The sequence below is a fragment of the Grampus griseus genome, assembly GCF_964374135.1.
Source record: "Grampus griseus genome assembly, chromosome: 7".
In the NCBI taxonomy this organism is placed as follows: Eukaryota; Metazoa; Chordata; class Mammalia; order Artiodactyla; family Delphinidae; genus Grampus; species Grampus griseus.
The window spans coordinates 54,327,708-54,355,386 of record NC_139001.1 but is presented as its reverse complement, the minus strand read 5'-3'; the positions used below and the strand labels follow the sequence as shown (position 1 = coordinate 54,355,386).

The 27,679-nt window shown below is 39.9% G+C and overlaps 1 protein-coding gene across 5 annotated transcripts in view; it reads right to left on the bottom strand.

Moving 5' to 3' along the window:
• TTN (titin) overlaps window positions 1-27,679 on the bottom strand; it is a 281,676-nt gene that overhangs the window by 61,852 nt on the left and 192,145 nt on the right. For all 5 annotated transcript variants that reach the window (XM_082658166.1, XM_082658171.1, XM_082658170.1 and 2 more), the window contains 45 exons: window positions 27,224-27,345; window positions 26,843-27,130; window positions 26,439-26,735; window positions 26,131-26,317; window positions 25,544-25,659; window positions 25,152-25,451; window positions 24,738-25,037; window positions 24,539-24,644; window positions 24,253-24,449; window positions 23,864-24,169; window positions 23,487-23,765; window positions 22,637-22,936; window positions 22,235-22,537; window positions 21,756-22,121; window positions 21,145-21,447; window positions 20,717-21,016; window positions 19,576-19,872; window positions 19,184-19,468; window positions 18,800-19,093; window positions 17,182-17,481; window positions 16,766-17,074; window positions 16,487-16,677; window positions 15,661-16,090; window positions 14,040-14,348; window positions 13,758-13,906; window positions 13,639-13,671; window positions 13,415-13,544; window positions 13,026-13,325; window positions 12,615-12,932; window positions 11,191-11,487; window positions 10,781-11,080; window positions 10,381-10,695; window positions 10,145-10,293; window positions 8,859-9,009; window positions 8,488-8,769; window positions 6,851-7,153; window positions 5,859-6,161; window positions 5,486-5,767; window positions 5,088-5,387; window positions 4,692-4,994; window positions 4,288-4,596; window positions 3,892-4,173; window positions 3,470-3,769; window positions 3,091-3,384; window positions 34-3,000 (listed from right to left, as the gene is read on the bottom strand). In XM_082658166.1, coding sequence (XP_082514292.1) covers window positions 34-3,000; window positions 3,091-3,384; window positions 3,470-3,769; window positions 3,892-4,173; window positions 4,288-4,596; window positions 4,692-4,994; window positions 5,088-5,387; window positions 5,486-5,767; window positions 5,859-6,161; window positions 6,851-7,153; window positions 8,488-8,769; window positions 8,859-9,009; window positions 10,145-10,293; window positions 10,381-10,695; window positions 10,781-11,080; window positions 11,191-11,487; window positions 12,615-12,932; window positions 13,026-13,325; window positions 13,415-13,544; window positions 13,639-13,671; window positions 13,758-13,906; window positions 14,040-14,348; window positions 15,661-16,090; window positions 16,487-16,677; window positions 16,766-17,074; window positions 17,182-17,481; window positions 18,800-19,093; window positions 19,184-19,468; window positions 19,576-19,872; window positions 20,717-21,016; window positions 21,145-21,447; window positions 21,756-22,121; window positions 22,235-22,537; window positions 22,637-22,936; window positions 23,487-23,765; window positions 23,864-24,169; window positions 24,253-24,449; window positions 24,539-24,644; window positions 24,738-25,037; window positions 25,152-25,451; window positions 25,544-25,659; window positions 26,131-26,317; window positions 26,439-26,735; window positions 26,843-27,130; window positions 27,224-27,345 — 14,552 coding nt within the window. The remainder of the gene's footprint in view (window positions 1-33; window positions 3,001-3,090; window positions 3,385-3,469; window positions 3,770-3,891; window positions 4,174-4,287; window positions 4,597-4,691; window positions 4,995-5,087; window positions 5,388-5,485; window positions 5,768-5,858; window positions 6,162-6,850; window positions 7,154-8,487; window positions 8,770-8,858; window positions 9,010-10,144; window positions 10,294-10,380; window positions 10,696-10,780; window positions 11,081-11,190; window positions 11,488-12,614; window positions 12,933-13,025; window positions 13,326-13,414; window positions 13,545-13,638; window positions 13,672-13,757; window positions 13,907-14,039; window positions 14,349-15,660; window positions 16,091-16,486; window positions 16,678-16,765; window positions 17,075-17,181; window positions 17,482-18,799; window positions 19,094-19,183; window positions 19,469-19,575; window positions 19,873-20,716; window positions 21,017-21,144; window positions 21,448-21,755; window positions 22,122-22,234; window positions 22,538-22,636; window positions 22,937-23,486; window positions 23,766-23,863; window positions 24,170-24,252; window positions 24,450-24,538; window positions 24,645-24,737; window positions 25,038-25,151; window positions 25,452-25,543; window positions 25,660-26,130; window positions 26,318-26,438; window positions 26,736-26,842; window positions 27,131-27,223; window positions 27,346-27,679) is intronic.

Here is a 27,679-nt window from a genome sequence, read left to right as displayed (position 1 = left end):
GGTGTAATACCAGAAAAAGCAAGAACATCATACCTATGGGGTCTTTTGCCACCACTGGCCTTGATGGCAAGCTTGGTTCTCCAATTCCAACTTCATTTTCTGCCTTGACACGGAACTGATATTCATGTCCTGGGAGGAGATTCTGTACTTTCAAACGTCTCTCAGGGATCGCACTCTTGTTGACAGGGACCCATCGTATTGAATGTTTTTCCTTTTTCTCCAAATAGTATCCTGTGATGGACTTTCCACCATCATATTCAGGTGGCGTCCAAACCACAGTCATCTCTTCTTTGCTTACTTTAGTGACTTCTGGGGGGTCAGGGCGACCAGGTCTATCATATTTGGTTTTTGCAATGACTGGTTTACTTTCTGTTGGAGGCCCTGTGCCTATTTTATTTTCTGCACGGACTCTGAAAATATATTCATTCCCTTCTATGAGACGTGTTACTGTAGTACCAGGTGTTAAGATAGCAGCAGAAAAGGTAGACCAAACCATTCTCTTGCTCTCACATTTTTCTAAAATATAATTTTGGATTTCACAGCCACCATCATCCTCTGGTGGATCCCAGCGAAGAGAACACCTATCACTACACACGTCAAAAATTTTCAGATTTCTTACAGGCCCAGGCTTATCTAAAACATTGACAGTGGCAAAGGCCACAAAACTGCCAGCTATGTTAGTTGCTGTAATTACATATTTACCACCATCACTTCGCTTTGCTTTAGTAAGAGAAAATTTAGATGAATCACCACTGGTAGCAATGTTGACCCTTGGTGATCTTGTTAAGTCTGTCGCATCTTTGTCCTTCGTCCATGAAACTTCTGGAAATGGTTTGCCTCTAACACCTGCCTCAAGTCGAATGGTGTCCCCTGCTTTGACAGTTAGCACACCACTTAATTTCAGATCAAGTACTGGTTTCTGCAGGTCTTCCTTTACAACAACTTCCTCTGTCTTCACCCAGTCACTTTCCCCACCTTCATTCTTCGTTTGCACTCTGAACTCATAAATCTGGTTTTCAACACATTTGTCAACCATGTAGTGGGTTTCTTTAATGCCTCCTTTATGTACTCTTTCCCAGTCATCAGAGCCCTTCAGCTTCCTTTCAACATGATATGATAGATTTGGGCTACCACCATCATAAGCAGGCCGCCTCCATTTTAGGTAGACAAATGTCTTTCCTTTATCTGCAATATGAAGGTTTTCAGGCTCACCTGGTCTATCAATAGGGTTAATAGCCAGAATTGGAGTTTTTGTTTCAGTGGTTGGCCCAACACCTACTTTATTTTCTGCACAAACTCGGAAATAGTATTCATGGTTGGCTAAAAGGTTGGCCTTGATTAATCGCTTAGTGACATCTGAAGCAACAATTGACCAGCCTTTCTGGTTTGGTTTGCGATATTCCACTATGAAGTTTGTTATTTCTGAGCCACCGTTATCTAGAGGGTTTTCCCAAGAAATTGTACAGTTCTCTTTGGTTACGTTGCTGATCTTTAAATTCTGGCAAGGTCCAGGTCTGTCAAGGACATTAACGATAGCAGAACCTTGGGCATGTCCACTGCTGTTCTTAGCTGAGATGATATACTTGCCGTGATCAGCTCTAACAGCTTCTTTAATTTGCAACTCAGCACGAGGTAGATCGTGAATTAGGTCAACCCGCTTTTCTCGGGCCAATACTTTGCCTTCCTTGGACCAAGTTATGTCTGGTTGAGGTCTGCCTTTGACCCGAGCAAGAATGCGGATAGTTTGGCCCACCCTAACGGTAATAACATCACGACAGGTAACATCAAGTTCTACTTCTGGAGGATGAAGGATGTCCTTTGCAATCACAGATTCTGCTAGCTCTCTTGGCTCTCCCTCTCCCACAATATTAGCTGCCTTTATTCGGAATCTGTACTCATTTCCTTCAATTAGTCCAGGTACCCTAAAGGCACATTGCCTAATGAGTTCATCTTTATTAATCCTGCTCCACTGTGTTGCTCCAGCTTTCTGACATTCCACTACATAGCCCAGAATGGGGCTACCACCATCACTGAGAGGCTTTGTCCACACCAGGTCAGCTGTTTCTCTGGTCTTGTCTTTCAGCTTAGGATTAATAGGTGGTCCAGGTGGTTTGATGGGCCGGCAAGCTTTTATTGGATCAGAACTTGGGGACGGATTGCTTAGTCCTGCAAGATTCTCAGCAAAAGCTCTAAACTCATATGTATTTCCCTCATAGAGTCCAGTCACTCTAAACTTCATGTCCACTAGAGGTGTTTTGTTGACCCTCATCCATTTGCCTGTTACTTCTCGACGTTCCACATAGTAACCAGTTATTGGACTGCCACCATCAGATTTTGGCAGAGTCCAAGACACTGTTGCAGCATTTTCAGTAATGTCAGTAACTACTGGTTTACCGGGAGGAGATGGAGGACTAAACTTATGTTTAGCAACAGTAGGTATGGAGTCAAGGGGAGGGCCAACACCAATCTTATTCTCTGCTTTCACTCGGAAGACATATTCACAGCCCTTCTGCAGATGTGGGACTTTCAGCTTTGTCTTACTGCTTCCTGAAGAGACAACACCCCATGTGTCTTTCTTTGTGTCTTTTTTCTCAACAATATAATTTATCACAGGGCTTCCTCCATCATCCTTAGGTGGCTGCCATGAGATAGTCATATGTTCAGGGGTAACTTCCAGAATATTAATAGGGCCTGTTGGTGGACCAGGAACATCAAGAACAGTAAGATGTACAGCCACTGTTTTGGCGCCAGCTGCATTGGAAACTGTGATCTGATGTTCCCCAGTGTCTCTCCTTAAGCAGTTCTTAATGGTGAGTACTGATGAGAAGTTGTCAGTTTCAACGGTATAGTGTTCATCTGTTTTAATCTCATTCCCATCGGTTGTCCACTTTGCAGTAGGAACAGGTACACCTCTTATAATGGCAGGGAATCTGACTGTAGTTCCAGCTTTTACCACAAGGCCTTCAATTAATTTCACATCCAGCTCCACAGATGGAGGCACTGGAAAGGAAACATGAGGAAATTAGATTTTGATTTTCACAATATGAATAATTTTAAAAAGAAAGAAAATAATTCCAATCTAAAAATTACCTAGTTTTTCTTGACATTCTATTGGGATAGTTGTGTCAGGAAGACCAAGACCCACAATGTTTTCAGCTTTTACACGGAATCTATAGGTCTTTCCTTGTTGTAGTCCGGTAACAACACACCCTAAGTTTGTCACAGTCTTGAACTTAATCCAGTCTTGGGTGCCCTCTTCTTGATATTCCACCAAATATCCAGTGATTGGAGAGCCACCATCACGATCTGGCTTATTCCAAACAAGGGAGACTTCAGTCTTGTCAACATCTACATGGTGTAGGTTCTTGGGTGGCCCTGGAGGATCTTTTAAGAAGAAGAAGTTATGATGAATAAACAATATTCTCAAAACAGTAAAACAGTACTTTTGTATCCAAAGAGAGCAACTTACGTAGGGGATCCAGAGCCTTGATGGGTTTAGATGTTTCTATAAAAGGACCACGTCCATACTGGTTCTCAGCAGCTACTCGGAAGAGATACTGATTGCCTTCAGTAAGATGTTTAGCAAAGTGGCTCTTTTTCTTTGATGTAGTTGAAAGAGGTGACCACTGGGCACTGGCAACATCTCTCCTCTCAACCACATAATTTGTAATGACAGAACCACCATCATCCAGTGGTTCCTTCCAAGTAAGGTAACAAGAATCTTTCCTAACTTCACTGACTTCCAGATCTCTAGGTGGCCCAGGCTTATCTGAAAAGTGTTAAGTAATGCAGTTATATAAGTGATTTAATCCAGATAAGAACTCAAAATGTATTTAGAGTTACTTTTATATGCTATTGCATTAAGTACATAACAAGTACTAAAATTCTTACCTAATACAAGTACTTTTACTGAGACAGTTTTTGAACCAGCTAGATTCTCCACTGTTAAGGAATAAATTCCACCATCTTCGTGGGCAGCATTACAGATTTCAAGCTTGCTACCAACTGGAGTAACATCAATTCTTGCTTTAGTTGGAGCCTCTCTGTCTTCTTTTTTCCAAGTTACTTTTGGGAACGGCACTCCTTTGATGACGGCACTAAGTCTTAGGGTATCACCAACCCTTATGTGTTGTTCTCTTGCCATGTTGGCATCAAGAATCAACTCAGGGGGTTCTAGAATAAAGAGAACAGTACTTACAGATTTGTTTTGTTAATATATTTTACACTTAAGCATAGACAATGAAACCTGTCTTCCTTGCAAAGGCAGCTGAGAACATTTATACTCACCGAATCTGTCTTTTACTAGCACTGGCTCGGGAACATGAGCTGGATCTGATTCACTGGCTACGTTGACTGCTCTTACTCTGAACTTATAGGATTGACCATCCCGAAGACCAGTGACTTTATAGTTAGTTTCAGGACATGACTCAGGAGTGTGATTGGCTCTTTTCCATTCTTCATCTCCAACTTTCTGGTATTCAACAATATAACCCAGAATCTTGCTCCCACCATCATGACGTGGTGGCTGCCAGGTTAGATCAACTGAATTATGTGTTGTACCTATTGCTTCAGGATTAATAGGTGGACTTGGTTTCCCTACATAATAAAAGAGAAAACCAAAAAGGAGTTAGAATATAGCTGAAAACAAAGTTGGATAAAATGAAAGCTGAAAGAATGCTTTAGTACTATACCAATTGGATCTTTAGCAAAGACTGGTTTGGATGGTGGGCTTGGGTCTCCAATACCAATTTGGTTTTCTGCAGAAACCCGGAATTCATACTGACACCCTTCTAGAAGATCAGGAACCGTAAACTTAGTGTATGGATGGATAGGTTCTTTGGTAACTCTAGCCCATCGTTTAGACATCGTTTCTCTCTTTTCCAGGATGTAGTTTGTGATGGGCTTTCCGCCATCATTTGGCTTGTTCCAGGTGACTAATGCAGAGTCTTTGGTAACTTCTGTAACAACTGGCTGGTCAGGTGCATCAGGAACCCCTATAACAAACATTAGCAAAATATGTTAGAAATTTAATTCTTCCCGTTAACAATATCAAACATTGAATCACTGAAAAGAATTATGATGCATACTGAAACGATCTTTGGTTTTCATTGAATCAGACACCAGAGGATCACTTATTCCATACAGATTTTCAGCACGTATCTGGAAAATATAATCTTTTCCTTCAAGCAGTTTAGAAACTTTGCATGTTGTTTTAGCACTTGCAGATGTCACAGGCATCCAAACGTCTTTGCCCACTTCCTTCTTCTCAATAATATAATTAGTAATTTCACTGCCTCCGTCATCTAAAGGTGGCTTCCAAGAGATAACCATGTAATCTTTGGTCACCTCATCAAAAACAACTGGTCCTACCGGTGGTCCAGGACGGTCTGAGGAAAAAAAAAAAAAAATCACACCACAAAATGTTATTTCCACTTCTGCTTTGGAAAGAACAGAATGTCTCTAATTCTTGCTAAATAATACTTACCAACGACATTAACTTGACAGAAACCTTTCCTGGAGCCTGTACTGTTCTCCACAACCACACAGTATTTGCCAGAATCTGAACGCTTGGCCTTGAGCTTCTCTAGAGCAAGTGTTGTTGGCGAGGTCTTTATATGAGTGCAGTCATCTTCTAGCACATCAACTTCATCTTTGAACCAAGTAACCTTAGGCTTTGGTTTGCCTGAGTAACGGCCAGTGAGGGCAAAAGCTTCACCAACTCGAATCGTGAGTTTATCTCTGAAGTCGAGGTCAAGCGTTGGAGGAGCTGAAATGTATAAAGGAAAGTCAGTTTGATGTCTTAAGGTAAACCTATAAGTGTACACGTTTTCAAAGTGTAAGCTGCATTTGACACATACCTAGCTCATCCTTGCAAGTGATTGGCTTGGTGCAAAATGATGGTTTGCCTTGTCCAACAATATTGATGGCACTGACACGGTACTCATAGGTATCGCCTTCTTTTAAGCCTTTCACACTGTACTTCCTGCTAAGCAAGTTGTCATTTGTAACTTTGTGGAACTTCTCAGTTCCAATGAGACGGCTTTCTAGGACATAGTTGATAATTTCGGATCCGCCATCATACTTAGGGGGATTCCAAGTCAGAGAAACAGAATCTTTAGTAACTTCTTTGACTTCTAGGTCTTCAGGACGCTCTGGTACAGCTGCAAGTGTGGAATGACAGTGAGACGAATGTCATGTTAAGAATGTAATAGAAAATGTAGTAAATAATGCTTTTTGAGGATTGCGTTTAAACATTAAACTATTCGTTTTGATAAGTAACAAAAGAAATCTCAACGTAAAATGAGTAGAGCTGAAAGGCACTCAATACAATCTAATTTCCAGATGAGGAAATAGAGGTTCATTGAGGCCAAATAATTCAGCAAAGTCCCCCAGAGTTGGTAGTTTTAATGTTTTTTAATTTATTTTAAAAAATGTTTTGGCCGCGCCACACAGCCTGTGGGATCTTAGTTCCCTAAGCAGGGATCGAACCCGCCCGCCACCCCACCACACTGGAAGTTCGGAGTCCTAACCACTGGACTGCCAGGGAAGTCCCCAGAGTTGGTAGTTTTAGAGTTAGGAAAATACTTCACGTTCATGCCATTAAGTTGGAAATTAAAAAAAGAATCCATGTAGTATTACATGGGAGGATTTGAAGAATCATATATATTCCCACAATCTCTTTCATAGTCACGTTCAAATACTACCAACATCAGAGACTACGTATTTACCTAATGAATGCTTGCCAAATGAATGAAATGCTTGGCATTTGTGTACCTACTTTGTCACTATAGTCTTTTATTAAATGAGTGAAAAAGTAATTAAAGATGAAATTGTTTTAAATTGTACTTACTTATTGGATCTCTTATGACAAGCGCATCTGTTGTCTCAACAAACGGGCCCATGCCAATACTATTTTCAGCTGCAATTCGGAAAAAGTAGGCTTTTCCTTGAATGAGACCCTGGACGGTGGCATTTTGTCGGGTAGCTGTGTATGTCACTGGGGTCCATGCTCTGCGGTCATCTTCCCGCTTTTCAATGACATAATTGGTGACTGGAGAGCCTCCATCATCTTCTGGAGAAAACCATGTCAGTTTGCAGGAGTCGTTGGTTAGGTTGTGAGACAGGAATGGTGTTCCAACAGGACCTGGCACATCTGGAAATAAGAGGAAAAGGTTTTCAGTTGTTTGACATCAATGGACTACTGGGCTCAATATTTGTTACCCTCTGTTTTTAAAAGGGAGACAAAAATGTTGTTATGAAAAGAGTGAGATTTTGTGTTTATTAATTGATTTGGTTTGTTTTCTTCTTTCCTTGTGTCTATATTCAACCATATTTTAAAATGAAGTAGGTTTGCAGTAGTTACTGGTTGCCCCTGCTTTAGTAGAAACTGAAGGAACAGTTTTATACATATCTATATCTATATCTATATACACACACACACACACATACATACACACACACACACACATTTTTTTTTTTTTTGGTAATTTGTGAGTCAGGTAAGAGGGCAGTGTTGGGAGGAAAATGCACAGAGGGAGACAGGAGAGGGGTGAAGAGAGGCATGACTACTTTTTGTGTCCAGTTTACTCTCCAGAGGGGAAAGGGGGAGAGAATTTTTTTCTGTGTGACCAGTGAATCTGAGCAGCACAGGAGACCCCAAATCTCAGAATGACCTTTGAGAGGTTTGGAATTTAACCTGGAAGTACACCAGTTCTTAAAGTAATAGCCATTGGACAGAAGACTGTTTAGGAGTTTGAAACAACCTAGAAACTTGAAGGACCATTGCTCAATGAGATCTTTTTCCGCATGCCATTTTCACTAATGAAAGCAAAACATGTTTTCAAAATATTATGTTCAATAGAGAACTGGTTATTTTCACATAAAAACTGTGTGTTTGGAGTATGGTTGTGCCTAGAGATGTGCTGAGAGAGAGATCTGAGTGGGAGGGCTTCACTTTCTGAGCAAATCACTGGAGTAGAGCAGCCAGTGAGAGGCATGAACAAGCCTCGTAGAGTTCAACTCGATATTCAGTGACAAGAAATGCAATATTGATAACCAAATATGATGCTTCTCTTCAATTAGAATACTGACACCTTCAAAGGGACTTTTGTCTTATTATGATAACTGATAGGTCCTATGATGTGAAAACGGTCAACCTTAGCAAATTGTTAAACATTCATGGACATTTTCAGGAAAGCTGCTTTTATGAAAACTATATAATAACATAGTAAATGCTTATGGTGGCATATTATATAAAAAGGCAGCACATAAGACTTTATATAGGAGTACAGCCATATAAAATATGGATAGGATGAAAAAAGGAGGAAATTTAAAAAAATGCTAATAGTGGTCAATGGGATTGTGGGTGATTTTTCTTATTTTCCAAAATATTTGTAACGTAGTTTTTTTAAAAACTAATATAGCTTTATTGTAGATGAAATAAAGTGTTATTTTTTAAAGACGCATGGACGAATTGAAAGTTGTTACCTAATACATCAACGATAATTGTCTTCTTTCTTTCACCCCCTGCATTTTTGGCAAGAAGAGCGTAGACGCCTTGGTGGCTCCTCTGGCAATTCTTGATGACCATGGATGAGCTAATGGCTGTGGTCTCAATGGTGGCCTCTTGGGGTAAAGCTTTTTCATTCATACTCCAGGTAACGGTTGGAGGAGGCTTGCCAGATACATAGGTGATGATCCGAATCACCCCTCCAGCATGGACCACAATTCTGTCTCTGACGCTGGCATCTAACTGAAGGTCAGGTAATACTGGAAAACAATTGAAAATAACAAATGTGCTTTTCATTTCCAATCCAAAATGCAAATATTGATAAAATAATAGAAATATTAGTAAGTACCAATCCTGTCCTTCATTTCAATGGCATCTGTGACTTCTCCAGGTTCTCCGATGCCGGCAATGTTGACTGCTCTAACTCTAAATTTGTAGAATGCTCCTTCTTTTAATCCTGTTACAACAAGTTTTGTTCCTCTCACTTCTTTTTCTTTAGCCTAGGGAAAAATCACAAGCATTTTATAATTAGAATACAGGAGTCCTTTCTTATCCGTGGTTTTGTTTTCTGTGTTCATTTCCTTGAAGTCAACGGAAACCTAAAAGTATTAAATGGAAAACAATTCCACAAATAAACAATTCATCAGTTTTAAATTGCGTTACATTCTGAGTAACGTAATGAAATCTTGGACCATCCTGCTCCATCCCTGCCCGGGAAGTGAACTATCCCTTCCATCATATTCACGCTGTATATGCTACCTGCCCATTAATAAAGAAAAAACATAGTATATATATAGAGAGCTCGGTACTATCCGTGGTTTCAGGCATCCACTGGGGTCTTGGAATATATCCCTTGGGAATTGCGGGGGCGGGGGGGGGGGACTACTGTAGTTTTTTGTTTTAATAGCTTTCCAAAGCATAGCAACAGCATATTTACTCTCTTTGGGAAAATTGTTGCCAGTTTAGGTTCTAGGGATCAGATATTACAGGTAAATACTGAATGGAAGGAATTATGTTTTAAAATATTGTCAAGTGATTGAAAAAAAACCGTACTGTTTACTTGTTCCATCCTTTTTTATATATATATCTATGTATATTTTATTATATAATTTGATAAAATAGGTTCTGTTTTTGAATTTTATTTTATTATACAGCAGGTTCTCATTAGTTATCTATTTTATACATGTATACATGTATATACATGTCAATCCCAATCTCCCATACATGTTAGTGTATACATGTCAATCCCAATCTTCCAGTTCATCCCACCACCCCCACCCCACCCCCGGCCACTTGCTTTCCTCCCTTGGTGTCCATTCGTTTGTTTTCTACATCTGTGTCTCTATTTCTACCTTGCAAACTGGTTCATCTGTACCATTTTTGTAGGTTCCACATATATGCATCACTTATTCCATCTTTTCAGGCTTTATAGCCAAAAGATAAGTTAACAATAACATGACTTAACTTTTGATTAGGTTTTTTGACCTAAGAGATGTTTGGATTATCAGTTAAATTATATGTTATTTTTCTGATTTCTTAATAAAAAAATACAGATAGGAGTTAATGGGATTGAGAATAACTACTAAGTGTTCAGTTTATTCATAGTACATTTCCATAATGCCAAGTGTTAGCTACCTTTTCCCATTCTTCTTTTCCTTCTTCTTTATATTCAACGATGTATCCCGTTATTTTGGATCCACCATCTTTTAGTGGGGGAGACCACTCCAAATCCGCAGATGATTTAGTCCAGTCTGTGACTTTGGGAAATGGAGGTCCAGGAGGGGCTGGAAAGAACCAGTATGCGTTAGTATTCTTGACTTTTCCATGGCACTCTTTGGCGGGGGGGGGGAAAGAATGGTTTTAAGGCTTACCAGTGGGATCTCTAGCAGTCACTGGGTCTGATGGCAGACTTGCTGGACCCACACCAGCAGCATTGATTGCGTATACCCGGAATTGATAATCAGAACCTTCAATAAGACCAGTCACTTTATAAGAAACACCCAAAGTCATGACTTTGATAGGATCTCGGTTAACTCTCTTCCATCTCTTTGAAGTGGTGTCTTTCATTTCTAGCCAGTATCCTGTAACAGGAGAGCCTCCATCGTATTCTGGCTCTTCCCAGTTGACAGTCATGTAGTTTCGAGTCACACTGCTAACTGTTGGTTTATCTGGTGCTCCAGGGACAGCTGTGACAAAAATCACAGTGATTTATAAGAAATTTTGAAAAACACAAATAAGAATGATTTTGAATGTGAAACATGTCCTACTTACAGAAGAGGTTTCTTGCTGTTTCTGGTTCACTGTCAAGAGGTTCCCCAATGCCATATTTATTCTGGGCCATGATTCGGAATACATATTCATGGTCTTCTAGCAATTTTGGAATTGTGTATGTGCACTCTTTAGGTTCGCTGGAGACATGCACCCATGTCTTCCTGTTAGCTTCTCTTTTCTCAATTACGTAGTTTGTAATCTTAGACCCACCATCATCTTTAGGTGGAAGCCAAGATAGTGTCATTTGATCTGCTGAAATAGATTCGAACTTTATTGGTCCCACTGGAGGGCCAGGGCGACCTAAAATGGTTTAAAAAAAGAAAACTTTATTAGGACAATGATCTTAAAGACAGATATTACATTTATGGACAGAAAACTATGTAGTTTTAATAAAACAATGTAATCTTTACCAAGGACATTCAGCCTCATTTCCTTTGATGCTGTTCCCAGATTATTCGCAGCTGTGATGGTATATAAGCCAGTGTCACTCCTGCGAGACTGTGGAATCACTAGAGTGCAGGTATCATCCACCACCAGTTTGTTGACATGGGTGTCGTAGACAACAGGTTCTTTGTTATCAGGCTTCCTTGGAGGAGCTTTAAACCAGGTTAGTGTCGGGAATGGCACACCTTTAATTTTGGCCACGATGCTAACATCAGTTCCTTCTTCAACCTCCATGAATTCTTTTAGCTCAATTGAAGGTGGGCCTAGATTATTTAAAAAAAAAAACGTTGTCATTAGGAACATAAAAAAAACACTAAAGCATCGAAAGTAGAATTCACAGTGATGATAAAGTTATTTGATCTACTATAAGCAGGCTTTATAGCCCTACCTGACATAAAGAACAGATCTGTCTTCAGCTAATTTACACCAGTTTAGGGAACAGGCATATGTGGTCCTCATCCTTTATTGATCTACATGTGGCTATGTATCACCTACTGTCTCTCTCTTACCTGGCATCATTATGATTGTAGATACTGAAAAAGGGCAGAGAGAAGTGAAACTATAGTATCTTAGACTTGGGAGTTCTTTCATGATATTCCCTAATATTTATGCAGAGTTAATGAGGGGACCTACTTTGTTCGTTCTGAGATGAATTCCCCTTTTAAGAAATATAACTAACTGCTAATAGAGGCAAAGCAATTTTCCATTTTTCATGAATTTAGTGTAAGAATATGCACAGGGAGTAGTGACTACAGCTTTCCTATATTTAGAAGAGAGAACTAACAAATACACAGCAGTAATGATGGTAACAATAACGAGAGGAAGAATTATTACCATATTTGTGTGGATATTTTATCTCTTAAAGTAGATATATCTTTTTCTCAAATAGAGAAAATCATGTAGTTTTAATAAAACCACGTAACCTTTGCCAAGGACATTCAGTCTCATTTCCTTTGATGCTGTTCCCAGATTATTCATGGCTGTGATGGTATATAAGTTTCTACTTAAGAAAAAGAAACTCAATTGTGAAGATAAATGGGTCTCAGCAGTTGCTAAGCAAATAATTGGTTACTTTCTGCCCTTTTTGAGGAGCATGCAGAGGAACTGTTTTAATTTCTGGTAAGTAAAACAGCCTGCCATGGAGAAAAATTCGAGTAAGGAAATTCCAAACAGTATCTCCTTTCAGTAAGGGAAAGGTAATATATATGGAAATATGATAATTCTGTGCAAGTTGAGGGCATGAGTGATTGGGTAATGGGCCCACGTCCAGACTGAACCCGTGGTAGCTTCTGACCTACAGAGACATCTCTTTATTTTGGACTGTTCTTGAGTATCTAGGAAGGCATTCACGAAGAGGACATTCTCTGATAGATAACCCATTGGTACTTACATGTCTGGTCTTTGACAGTCACGGGGCCAACAGTGGCTGAAGGTTTGCTGACTCCTGCGGCATTGACAGCTTTGACTCTGAATTCATATTCCCCACCCTCTACCAGGTCTTCCACCGTAAACTCCAGTTCTTCCACATCGCGCTTATTGCACTGTTTCCATGCTTCTTTCTTTGTCCCAGTAGGATCCCACGCAAGACACTCAACAATATAGTGGGTGACCGGGGAGCCCCCATCATTCTTTGGGGGTTTCCATGACAGATGTACTGTGTTCTTTGTTATGAGGCCAATCTTGAGTTTAATAGGGGGATCAGGAGGATCTTTAAAAATAGTTAAAGAAAGTATTAATCATTATTTATAACAATACATTTCAAGTTTAGGAAGCTACTTTAATCTTAGACTTAAAAACTTACATATTGGATCTCTGGCAGTGGTCCTCTGAATGGTTTCCACGGGAGCACCAATACCAAAACGGTTTTGTGCCCGCACGCGGAAGAAGTATTGCTGTTCAGAGATGAGGTCAGGAACTACAAATGAAGTGCTTCCACAGTTTGGATTGACTTTAGTCCAAGCTTTTCCATCAATAGTCCTCTTCTCGATAACATAGCCTTTGATCCTGTCCCCTCCATCATCATCCGGCATCTTCCATGTAAGCCTGCAACTACCCCTTGTGATGTCACTGACTTTCAGATCTTTGGGTGGCCCTGGTACATCTGTTGGATGCAAATCCCAATATAAACAGTGGTGCCCTGTTTAAAATAATTTGTTCTTATTCCATAATAACTTTTAAAGTCTTTCTTACCCATGACTTTAACTCTGCAATTTGCAGTCTTTTGTCCTGCTTTGTTCTTGGCTGTGATGCTGTATTTGCCTGAATGAGATCGTTTACATTCCGGAATAATAATTACGGATGAGTTTTCAGCAGTCTCCAGCTGTACAAAGAAAATAGCAGTCATACACTGAATGAAATCATAGTAGTATTGAAGTCAGTCCGATTCTGAATCATTTCAGTTTTTTGTTTTTTACCTGTGCATCTTCAGGTATGTCATGAACCCCATCCTATTAGAAAAGAAGATAGTCAGTTATAGTGTAAATATTCCTTAGAGTGAGTCAATGGGAGATGCAGAGAATTATAATTTTCTTACCTTCATTGCCTTCTTTGCCTTTCCATCAAATTCCCAAGATGATTTTGGTGTTGGGCGTCCCTTGATGACAGCAGGAATCCTAATCTGTGTGCCAGCTTGACAAATCAGACAGTCTTGTGCTCCAATGTCAATGAAAATTTCTGGTACCTCTGTAATACCATGGATAATATAACAGGATTTAGCACAGCTTTTTCAAAAACGTAATTGAGATGTCTTCAACAAATGAATCAGTTTCATAATAAGATCAAAAGATGAATACATAAATGGATTAAGGACTAGTACCTTGAATATCAGTGGCAGGGATCTCTCCAGTTGTATCACTTGGTTCAGATTCACCAGCTTCATTGACAGCTTTCACTCGGAATCTGTACTTCCTGAGCTCTTTCAAATTCGGCACCACACATTCACAGGTAGTTAGAAGTTTGTCTGGTTCGTTTACGCTTTTCCAGTCAGTAGTACCTTCTTCTTGCATTTCTACAATGTATCCTTTGATCGGACTGCCACCATCTTTGGCTGGAGGTTTCCACGCTAGTGAGATGCTTGACTTTGTTTTATCTTTGACCTCTGGGCGAGAAGGTGGCCCAGGTGGATCTAATAAAAAAATAAATTAAAAAAAGTCAGATTTTGAAGCTGGTGGGATGATAGATTTATATACTATAAGAATGTTTTACTATACCTGACCATATCTTATTTTTAATCTATTAAAATATTAAAATAGGAATGCCAAAGGAATAAATTACCTTCTAGAGAAGAGAAATATAAGAAAATCTATCTTCATTTAGCATTAATGCTGAAACAAAGAAAGCAAACAACTAACTGGGAGTAGAAAGATTACTGACTAGCTCTAGATAGAGAAATATTCTATTTACACACAATTGGTGAAAAGCTATTTTACTTTTGAGGTCCCTTTGAAGAGATTCTGCAATATTCTCTACTAAAAGCTTATTTTAATTTAACCTACCATAAAATTAAGATTAAAAAATGATTTCATCATTAGCTGGTAAACCTTTGAACACAAACTAATCTTAAGCCCTTTACTGTAGCCGTTGACCCTGTCCCTAATCGGGTGACAACCCATCACATTTCTGACAGTGCTTTACGATTACGGAAATTCTTTTACTCCATTCATCTTTTTAACCATAGCTCTTTCCTCTCCAGTGCCTAGGACAGCTCTTTGCACATAGCATATGTTTACTACCAGCTTGCAGGATGAATGACTAATTCATTTTTTATATATGCTCTGTATAGAACTTAGATTATTTTAAGTCTTTTGAACAAACAGCTGAATTTTTTTTCCCACAGAAAATCCATTTATATAGCAAATGAAATTAATCATTAAGGTCATGGTATTTTAATTTTTGAACCGATCTGCTCATAGATCTTTCAGAATTGTTTTTTTCTTTTATTTGACCTCACAGACTGTGCTTGAAGATCTTATATCTTTATTCAATATATACTATTGAAAATTTAACAACCTTTTGCTTTTGTTGAACTCCTACTGGAGGGTCTGACTGTTTAGTGAGGGAGATAATTTCCACAGTAGCTAATTAATGAGAGAGAGGTTTATTTAAGGTATGGGAGCAGAGAGGAGCTTATAGTCCAGGGTCTTTATTATTGTGATTCCTCATACAATACTAGATTTAATCTAAGTGTTTAAACACTGTATGAGTTTTTGTATGTATGTGTATGCATATACATGTATATGTACATATTAGATATGTGTGCATAGTGTGTATATGTATACACACATACATATATACTTCTGATAGTCTATATAAGTATGAAACTTTTTATTTTAATAAGTGAAATAATTTGGCATAGAAATATACAAGAACTTTAAGAGCAGAGCTATCCATTTAGTGGCTTTGCCCTTGATAAATTCCAGAAATGGAAGCATACTTACATATGGGATCTCCTGCAACAGCTAGGTCTGATGGTTCACTGGGAGAGCCAACTCCTGCAGCATTTATTGCCATCGCTCTGAACTGGTATTTAACGCCTTCAATCAAACGGGGAACATTAAATTCCACGCCTTTCAATCCCACTTTGGTTATCGGTGCTCGGCTAACACGTGACCAGTAGGCACCTCCCTCTTCTCTCTTCTCCAGCCAGTAGCCAGTAATTGGAGAGCCACCGTTGTCCAGAGGAGGAGTCCAGCTCACTAGCATCGACCCTTTGGTGCGCTCCAAAACTACTGGCTTTCCCGGAGGTCCAGGAGTGCGATAAGGATCTTGAATGACCACTTTATCTGATTTGCATTCATCGCTGGTTCCATATTTATTCACTGCCCTAACTCGGAACTCATACTGACCATTGGGGATAAGTTTCCAGATCTAGAAATCAGATGAACAATAATTTCTTAAAAACAATATACTTACATTGATTTTCACTTGTTTTAAAATTCCAGTTATTTTGGTAGGGAAGACTGTAAAAAGAAATACTTCTATAAACTCAGTTATCTGAGTTTCTGCACTCAAACATGGAGAAAGTCTTTTAAAATGAGAATGTGTAAATTTATTGCACCTAATAGTGGCTCTCTCAAGTAAAAGAGGATCTGTATATCAAAGTATTTACTAAGTGGCTTTATGTGCAAGATGCTAAAAACTATACTTAAGCTTTTTGTGTGTGGTTTTGAGTTTAATCATTAAATTCCAAGGTCATGCTAGAATGATGTTAATTCAGAGTTATGTCCTTTAAGTGTGCATAAGAAAATACTTAGAAGAGTTTACCCCATATCTCCTCTCTACAGCAGTGTTGGTGACTTCTTCCCATTCAGCTTTCTTCCTGCTTGCATCGCGTTTGTCAATGACATAATGGGTGATTTCACCCCCACCATTGTCTAGAGGGGCATCCCACGTTAAGTGGCAAGATTCAGCTTTAATGTCAACAACAGCAAGATTTCTTGGTGGGGACGGACGATCTGAAAAGGAACCAAAGGAGGAGACTGAGAAGCAAATTCTTAAACAGACACTGGATTTCTTTTTTTTATAAGAAAGCGTGTCACTTACCGTATACTTCAACATGGACATTTCGGAACACTGAGCCAAGGCGATTAGAAGCAGTCACCGTGTAAGTGCCTTTGTCCTCCCGGGTTGCTTTGGGAATGCTAAGCTCAGTCTTTGCCTCACTTCGGGATACTTCTTCCTTGGTTATCTTAAGTGCATCGGTGGGTTTTTCAATCACAGTTTCATTCTTGGACCACTCAATTTTAGGCATTGGAAGGCCTGTCACATCTGCAGGGATGTTAACAGGCTCTCCCGCCTTAACTTTGATGGTGTCTCCTCGAACAGACAGGCGCAACTTAATAGTTGGAGGCACTGCAAAGAGAAGGGAAAGGGGAAAAAAAATAGCAAAGTCATAAGGATGTTTGCTCAACCTATGAGATAAAGTGCATTAAAATGATTATTATGTTCAGATTCAACACCTTCATCATCTTGTATGACCACATTAAGAGGCAGGGATGGTTCGCTTTCACCAATTTCGTTGACGGCCTTGACACGGAACTCATACATTTGGTGTTCATCAAGATCTTCAACCAGAAGAGATGTGGTTGGGCAGAGTCGCTTGTTAACTCTTTCAAAGTCAGGTTTGTCATGACGCCGTTTTTCAATGATATAGCCTTGGATGGGGCAGCCACCATTACTGCGGGGCTCTTTCCAGTCAAGGTTGATAGTGGACTTGGTCCTTTCCGTATATGTCAGCCTCTCGGGAGACGTTGGAGGACCTTTAACCAGAGGCAGGTTGAAATGACAAGAATGAAATAAGTATTCATGTAAGAAATCACATTTCAATTCGGATTAATTATGTGAAAAATAGGTTTCTGTTTGGCATATTGTTGCATCTGTCTTTAAAATCCTCAGAATATCTCAGTCAACAGAATTATAGGCATTCATATAGTCAGAATTTCTCTTAGTAAACTCTATAGTCAAGATTATTGATTAAAAATTGAGGTGCATGTATGCTTTTTTATATTTAGCATTTTAGATATTTTACCTCTGTCAGTGGGAAAGCTTCTAATTTTAATGACCTAGGAGGGCTGTCTGTGAAGTTTTGCTTTGAGTGACCAGCTGAGAGCAAGTGTTCCTTTCTTATTAACAGAAAATGGATATGTCTACTGAACACACTTTGGACCATGTTGCCTCAAGTGTGGGTTTAACAGGGGGTGGAAAGAGAATTTATGTAATGCTGCTGTAGTTTTGTGTCCTGAAGGACAAGATAGAAAGAATAAGCTTTGCATGGTGAAACTAGACCCAATCCACTCTTGACTGTTATCGCAACCAGAAGCAGAGCTTAGTGGTAGAAGTCCAACTCTGTTCTGTTCTTTCTGGCACAACCTGAGCTGTAGTAGACATTTTGAGATGAGCTGTTACAGTGAGGAGGTAATTTTGTTCCTGTTTTGGGGTGGTGGTGGTGGAGGAATAACTCCTCTGTCTCTTGGGGAACGAGGCATCCTCAAAGACTTGGCTTTCTAGGATGGGATGTCAGCATGCATTATCAAGTGTGTGTAATATTAGGGCTTCCTATTTGTTTATACGGGTCGAGGAGATCTCCTTTGGGTTTCCATTCTTTGGTGGCTCTTTCTGGTTTTGGTGCCCCCTCATCCTTCCAGTCTGGGGACCACTTGAGGGGCTAAAGAAAGACTAAAGCATTTACGCTAAGGCAGTTTTCTGTCCTGTAATCTTTCAAAAACAGTGAACTCTCTTTGACTACTGGACTATTAAATTAATTACTCCAGTGTATTTTCTTACTAAGATGTAATATTTCTAAACTATTTTTAGGTTATGCTAAGCTCCAGTGATTCAGGTTTTTCAGCACACAAAACCATGCCCAGTTTTGTGCAAAAATTACATTGAAATTATTGTAAACATGGTATAAAGTTGCTGGTAGTTATTTAGTTTACCTTTCTCATTACTTTCTCATTATTCCAGCTATAGATCTTGAGACTGTTGGGAGTTTGAAGCCATAAAGCTCTATACATAAGTGACATAACTAGAAGCAGTCAGTATTTACTTTATATACACAGTGAAAACCTTCTTTTTTACCTAGTGGGTCAACTGCAAGAATTGGTCCTATTTCAACAGGAGGGCCACAGCCAAACTTGTTCTTGGCAATCACACGGTACATATATTCTTGTCCCTCAAGGAGACCTGTGATGTCACATTTAGACCTCTCAGTCTCTATTGGTTGTCTCCAAGTATGCATCTTAGCATCCTTTCTTTCAATAATAAAGCCCGTGATATCACTTCCTCCATCATCTGCTGGATCAGACCAGTTAAGCAGACACATTTTTCTGTTTGTTACAACGGGTTTCAAATCAAGAACTGGACCAGGGACATCTGAAAAATAAAACGGCAACAAAAAAATCAATGCAATAAGATAGTATCACTTAGGAAAAATCCTGTGGAAATCCATGTAATATTCCTTACCAAAAACTTCTACCCGGGCTGCTGCAAATTTAGAACCACAGCTATTGGTAGCTGTAATCACATATCTGCCATGATCTTTTCTTAATGCATTCTTGATAATTAGTTCAGATTTGGTTCCAACGTTCTCTATTTCAACACGGTCTTTATCCAGCTCTCCTTCTTCTATGGTCCACACTTTTGTTGGCACTGGACGACCAGTTACCACAGCTGGAATTCTGAGAGTCTTCCCAGCCACGATCTGTATCCCAGCCCTGACAGAAACATCTAGTTCCACATTTGGAGGCTCTGTTGAAAGAGAACAGTCATACATTAGCCCAAGAAAGATGGAAAAAAAAAATCTCATACTGGGAAAATATCCATCATCTTATTTATGTAACTTTTAAGTAAAGTACCTTGTGGTTCAGCCACAGTAACGGGTTCTGTTTCTCCAGGCGGTCCTTCACCTGCAGCGTTGACAGCGCTCACTCGAAGTTTGTAATCGGCACCCTCTCGGATTTCTTTGACAGTGTACTCACGGGCCTTGATCATCTTCTCTGTGCAGCGGGACCATTCATTTGTGCCAACCAGCTGCTTATCAACAAAGTAGCCAACAATTTCCCCACCACCATTGAAAGCTGGGGGTTCCCATGCTAGTTCAATAGTTGTGGAACTTGTGTCATTGACTCTTGGGACAGGTGGCCCAGGTGGAGCTAGAATGAATGCAGACACAGAAATTAAAACTCACTGATGATGGGTACTTCCCTGGCGGCACAGTGGTTAAGAATCTGCCTGCCAATGCAGGGAACACGGGTTCGAGCCCTGGTCTGGGAGGATCCCACATGCCACAGAGCAACTAAGCCTGTGTGCCACAACTACTGAGCCTGTGCTCTAGAGCCCATGAGCCACAACTAACTACTGAGCCCACGTGCCATAACTGCTGAAGCCCGTGTGCCTAGAGCCTGTGCTCCACAACAAGAGGAGCCACTGCAATGAGAAGCCCACTCACCGCAACAAAGAGTAGCCCCCGCTCGCCGCAACTAGAGAAAGCCTGCACTCAGCACCGAAGACCCAATGCAGCCAATAAATAAATAAATAAATTTATTTAAAAAAAAAACTCACTGATGGTTTTAAAATGTGCAGTAGCTTACGTGACCCCCTTTTTTCCCCACAGTGTGTTGCATGTAATATGGGTAATTATTGCTTTGTGAAGCTTTTAAGTTATAAATACAGATGTTTAAAATCTTACATTGCAACCTCAACATTTGTCTATAGTCATTGCTAGTATTTAGTTTGATTTTTTTCCAGCTTGACTGAGATATTATTGACATATAACGCATGTAAGTTTAAGGTGTACAATGTGACGATTTGATACATGTATATATTGCAAAATGATTGCCACAATAATGTTAGTTAACACCACCACTCCCTCACATAATTACCACTTTTTGATAACACTTAAGATCTACACTCTCAACAACTTTCAAGCATATAAAACAGTACTGTTAATTATAGTGACCATGCTATACCCCACTTTCTTCTTAAGGAATTACTTACAGATTGGATCACGTGCTGTTTTGGGATCTGAGGGGGGACTGAACTTTCCAGGTCCAGCTGCGTTTTCGGCACATACTCTGAAGACATAGGTGAGTCCCTCTAATAGGCCTTCTACATTGGTCTTCAAAGAATTCAGAAGGTTTCGGTTGACACGAGACCAGTGTGTGCTATTCACCTCACGTTTTTCAAGCCAGTAACCCAAGATGGGGCTTCCATTATCTTTTGGTTCATTCCATTTCACTAGCATACTGTTACTGGTGACATCTTCCACAATGGGCTTATCGGGTGCATCAGGTGGTTCTGATTAAAATTAAAAAGGCATATTTGAATTAATTCCCTAGCATGACATGAAAATTCAAGTTTACAAGCTGTGATAATGTATATACCAACATATAAAAAGGCAAAGTTTAAATGCTAAAGACCCTTACCAAATGGATCTTTAGCTGTAAGTGGCTTTGAGACACATGGTGGTCCAGGCCCAAACCTATTTTCAGCTCTGACACGGAAGAGGTACTCTTTTCCTTCAATCAGCTTTGTCACTGAATATTTGCAATGTCTAAGTGTTGAAGTGATGACAATCCATTCTGAGTCAGGTTTTGCCTTGTCTTTCTTTTCCAAAGTATAGTTTAAAATTTCACTGCCACCATCATCAAGGGGTGGTTCCCATTTACAGATGACTGAGGTCTTTCTAATATCTTCAAATACAAAGTTGATTGGTGGTCCTGGTATATCTGATATTTTGAAAGACAGAAGTGGTTAAAATTTTGTGTCGCACTGGAAAATGTAAATGTTTAGTGTGCTTCTAAGCTTCTAAACACAGTGTGCTTCTGTGACATAAACCTCTGTTTTTTCTACATCTGTCTATCTTTGTGTCACATTAGCTAATGAATAACGAGGTCAGTTGATTTCTTTTACATAGCCAGGAGAAAAAATTGGGACCGAGGATACCTTGCTGAAGCTATTTCCCACTTCTATTAACTGCCCGCAAAACTCTTATATTAACTTTCTTCCATTGGAAAGTGTAGTTTTACCTACTTACCTAGCACACTGACGGTACAAGGAGCTTTTGCAATACCATGGTCATTTTCAGCTTTGATCATAAACAGGCCATGATCAGGTCGGAGAGAATCTCGGACACGTAGCTGAGATTCTCCTTTTTTACTACTGTCAATACTCAAACGCTGTGTCAGAGGCAGGACAAATGGTTCTTCTTCTTGAACTTCTTCACCCTTCTTCCTTCTAACCAAGGGTGCTACCCGCTTCCTAATTTCCTCTGGTGTGATAACATTTTCATCCTTTAGCCACGTAATAGTTGGGTAAGGTGACCCAGAAATAATTGCATCGAGTGCTATTTCATCACCTCGTCTCACTTCTAGGCTTGTTCTCATAATGACTTTCGGGGCATCTGCAATGATTAAAAACAGTAATTGTTTTCAATTCTGATTAAAATATCTGACAAAACCTTATTCTCATTTCTTTTACGATGGGAAAATGGCAAACCCATTAAACACAGCTTACCAATAGGATCTACTGCTTTGGTTGGAGGAGTGGCCCGAGAAGGTTCGCCAATACCAGCAGCATTTTCTGCTCGCACACGGAATTGGTATTCCTTTCCCTCTTCAAGGCCTTTTGCTGTATAGGTCAGGACTGGTACCAGGTGTTCGTTGCATCTCTTCCATCTCTCTTCACCCTTAGCAATCTTCTCTATGATGTAACCCATTATCTTGCTCCCTCCATCATACAAAGGTGGCTTCCATGTAATAGTCATTGCCTCAGCAGTAGGATTATGTACCTCAACGTCTACAGGTGGATCAGGGGGCTCTGAAGAACAAGAAAAAACCTGTTAATATAGGGAAACCCATCTTCTTAAAAAAAATGCATATTAACTCTTAGCTCTATTACATTCATGCTCAAACTTACGCTTTGGATCTTGAGCAATGACTGGATTTTTCAGTTCAATATATTCGCCTCCACCAATCTTGTTGACAGCTTTAACACGGAAGAAGTATTCACCATTTGGTATGAGATCTTTGACAGTCCAAGACAGTTTGTTCTCACCAGACATGACTGGTATATACGTCCTCCTCCCAGCTTCTCTGCGTTCTAGGACGTAATGAAGAATTGGGCTTCCACCATCATATTCTGGAGGTTCCCAGGTTAATTTACAAGAACTCTTGGTCACATCACTTGCTTTAAGATCTTTGCATGGTCCAGGTAGTCCTATTAGAAATCAAATTGACAATTATTATTGTAACCTGAAAAGTCAGCATATTAAGAGCACACTCTGAGTAGGACATTGCAGGCCATTTTGCATCCTTGGCTCCCAATTACTAAATGTCAGTAACTTCCCCCTTAGTCTTTGTTCCAAGCAAAAATGGCCCCCCAAATTTCGAAACACCATCCATGTGTGGGGGGGGAAGGGGGCAGAAAATGTTACCACTCCTGGTTGAGAACACTATGAAAACATGCAAATACAATTAATAAATGAATATTGGTTATTTAAACATTCTTTGGGTGTGCCATATCTTTTATTTAAATTAGTACTTCACATGCAAATAATTACAACAGAAGTAAATTAGTGTAATCAGAGTTTAAATAGCAATTTCATCTCTTCAGAATTGCTTTGCTTCTCATATGGGAAGAAATAATCTGAAAGGACACTTAATTTACAAATGGCCAGCTCATGAAGCCACTTATACTAACATTGCAGAGTTAACCAATTTTCCCAACAGGTGAAGAATGTCCGGTGTTTCATCAAAAGAATGATTACCTATGACTTTGACATTGATTGAGGCAGTTGCTGAGCCGAGCTTATTCTCCAGGGTAATGGTGTAAACTCCAGCATCTGCATGGACACTCTTGGGAACTTCAAGGTGTGCAGAGATGTGATCCTTCTTCATTGTTAATCTATCACTTGCTTTAACTTCTTTGCCATCTTTATGCCAGCTAACGGTTGGAACTGGGACAGCTCTGAAGGGAACAGGAATGCTTAATTTTTCACCTTCAATGACGACAATGTCATGAGTCTCCAGATCAATTGTTGGCTTGCCTGTAAGAGATAATCCAAAAGGGGAAAAAAAGGGTGTGTCAAAATGCAGTGCATGAGTAAAGCCTACTTTATTAATTATAAAAAGAAACTGTTCTTACAGTCTGGGTCTTTGGCAACCACGTTTTCGGAGATTTCAGATGGGTCACTGACACCAACAGCATTGACGGCTCTCACTCTCAGAACATACTCCTTGTCGGGCACAACACCTTCTTCAACCTTGAATTTCAAGTCTTTTATTGGGCGAGAATTAACTCGCATCCATTTCTCAGTGCCTACTGGACACATTTCAACATGGTATCCTATAATAGGACTTCCACCATTTTTCTCTGGAGGCTTCCAAGCAATGGCAATATGCTTTCTCCCAGCATCAGTCACATGCAGATCAAGGGGAGGTGAAGGAGGACCTGAAAAGAGAGTGAAACATTCACATCCACAGTCTCATCATCAAGCTCTAGACAATATCCTTCGTATAATCAACACTACTTACTTGTTGGATCTTCAATTTTCAGGATTTCTGTAGGTTCGCTTGGGTGTCCAACTCCAGCTTCATTCTCTGCCCGAACCTGAAACTGGACCTCTGTTCCTTCAATGACATCAGTTACTTTAAAGTTACAGTCAGGTCCTGAGGTCTTTGCAGCTTTCACCCAACGGGTACCTAACTTTTCTTTCTTCTCAATGACATATCTGTTGAAATAACAAAGCATTTCGTGAGCATGAATAAAGAATTTTCAGCTGAATGTAAATTTTTCTTTATGGGTTAATTAAAATTCTACCTCTGTATTGGTCTTCCACCATCATTTTTAGGTGGTTCCCACTTCAGGTCAACATGTCCTTTCGTCACATCAACCACTGTCAGAGCGTAGGGTGGTCCAGGGGTGGCTGAAAGCAAAATATTCAGTGGTTAGAAAAACCAGGGAGAAAAGTGACAATCCACTACAAATGGTGTCACAAAGATGAAGTTAGAGAGCATACTAAAGGTGTCTTTGGCCAGGACAGAGTCCTCGACTTCACAATAGTCACTCTGTCCTATGGCATTTTCTGCAGCAACTCGGAACACGTATAAAGAACCCTCGGTCAGTGGGGTCACTGTGCACTTGGTGTCCTTGACAGTTGTGTCCACTGTTTGCCAGCCTTTCCGCCTCACATCTCTCTTTTCCACAATGTAGTTGGTGATGGGCGACCCTCCATCTTTCTCAGGAACTGTCCACTTTAGGTCTGCTGTGTTTTTTGTAATATTGATAACTTCAAGCCAGCGAGGTGGTGATGGAGGATCTGAAGGAAAAAAAAAATTCAATTTCTTATTGTCCAATATTCAGTCTTCACTAAATTTTCTAGTAGTCACTAAGAGATTAGATAGCAGGGATGAAATAATTAAGAGTGACTTACAAAGTTTCTCCCGGCAAAGCACAGAGTCACTGGGTTCGCTGGGTTCACTTTCGCCCGCCTTGTTCACAGCTCTAACTCGGAATGAGTATTCTTGCCCTTCCATGAGCCCTGGGAACAAATGCTCGGTGGTGGGAACCCCTTCGGCCACTCGGACCCAGTCCTCTGTTCCAGTCTTTAGCATTTCAATGACGTAAGAATCGATCTTTGCCCCTCCGTCGTGTTCTGGCTTTGTCCAATTCAGCATTAATGATGTTTTGCCTACGTCTTTCACGGTTGGTTTTCCAGGGGGCCATGGAGGATCTGCAAGCCAATGAAATGAAACCATTATTGAGGTTTGCCAAAAGGAATTAATATAAGCTTCAAAATAATCACAGAAAATATATGAATAATACCTATGGGATCCTTTATTAAGATTGGCTCAGTTGATCTGCTTGCTTTTCCAGGTCCAGCAAGATTTTCAGCCAACACACGGAATCTGTATTTTTTCTTATTGGTAAGACCTTTCACTCTGAATTAGGAACAAAGTGTGAGTTGAATACCACGATAAGAAGGAGAAACCTCTGTTTATTTCACATAGAAGAAGCTAATTTATTTAAATTGTGAAAAACTGGTTTGGATATTTAACTGAAGTATTTCAATATAAATTAAAAATTGCCTTTTAACTGTCACACACTTTAGATTTGGTCACATGTACCAGTCTCATTATAATATCTATAATAATAATCATTACCATAATATACTAGAGGACCAAACACTTTGGAACTTCCAGACAGTTTATATTTTATGGTAAGAAATTAAGAAATGTGCCCTCCAATGGAATTTATATCATTTTTGAAATTATGTGGTAATAGAAAAGATAAGTAAAAATAATTTAAAATTTTATAGTAATATATAATCAGGTATAATCAAAAGGAATGCTAAAGAATGAAAATTTATATACACTGCTTTTTTGACATCTTAATGGAGAGTTTGGGCATACCTGTATGTTGTATCCTTTATTGGCATCTTATTGCATCGAACCCATTTATCAGTATCAGGATCTAATCTTTCAACCCAGTAACCCGTGATGGGGCTGCCACCATCATCATCTGGCTCACACCATGTGAGGGTCACTGCATCCTTAGTGATATCAGAAGGTTCTAGGCGAGTTGGAGGTCCAGGTGGATCTGTAGACAGGATAATCATATGTGTTATATGTCCTGTATATAAATATGACACCTAAATCCAACTTTGACACAAGTATCTTTTTTTTTATTTTTTTAGCCACCTGATTAATGAGAAACTTACCAAACTGATATTTGGCAGTTATTGGAGTGGCCTGAACTGGCTCACCGACACCGTACATGTTTTCTGCAGCAACTCTGAAGATGTATTCTTTATTGGGTGTTAATTTGGTTGCCTTGAACTTTGTATCCTTGACAGTTGACGAGAGCTTGTACCACATATCACTGTCGGTCGCTCTTCTCTCCACGACATAGTTTGTGATTTTAGATCCGCCATCGTCGCGTGGTGGGTTCCATGTGAGAAGACATGACTCGTTGGTCACTTCCATGATGTCTAAAGCAGCTGGGGGTCCAGGTTTATCTGTGGATGACAGTACACACTCAGAGAAAAGCATTTGTTTAATATGTTTTATTTTCAAAAGTAGCTGGAACGAGTTTGCCCATTTTTAAAACGAGAGCCTCCCTTACCTAAGACGTTCACTTCTACCACAGCGGTGGCCCGACCACAGACGTTCATGGCCTCGATAATGTATGTGCCACTGTCACTTCTCTTACTATCCACGATCGTCACTGTGGATTTTTTAGGAACGTTTTCAATGGTGATTCTTTTGTCCTGCTTCAGAAGCATATCAGCCTTTGTCCAGGTTACTTTAGGTTCAGGTTTGCCAGTTACAGTGGCAGGAAGTTCAATCTTAATTCCTGCTTTTACAGTGAGACCCGCAAGGAGCTTCACGTCGAGGAAAATTTCTGGAGCCTCTGAATTGGAAAAGATTATTTACGATGTTACCAAATTTGGGCAGAATTAAAGTCAAAAGTCTGACTGATAAAGCAAAAACCAAAAGTAAGTACCCTGTGTGTCCACAGCCTGGATTTCTTCTGTGGGTTTGCTTGGCTTGCTAGCTCCTAGCCTGTTCAAGGCCTTCACGCGATAGGCATACCACTGGCCTTCTTCAAGACCTGTTACTTCCATTCTGTCAGAAAACAAAATAGGATATTTTACTTAATGCATTTAATCTGTTCCATTGTGTAGTATTCATAATATTTCCAAAATTCATACCCCTGGTATAATACTATCCTTTAAATTAATTTTGGATTGCTTCAACATTTTAACTAATGAAAACCTTGATTAAAGGGTAAGTTCAGCAGCACTTTTAAAAATCAGACAGGCAGGGGCTTCCCTGGTGGTGCAGTGGTTGAGAGTCCGCCTGCCAATGCAGGGGACACGGGTTTGTGCCCCGGTCCGGGAAGATCCCACATGCCGCGTAGCGGCTGGGCCCGTGAGCCATGGCCACTGAGCCTGCGCGT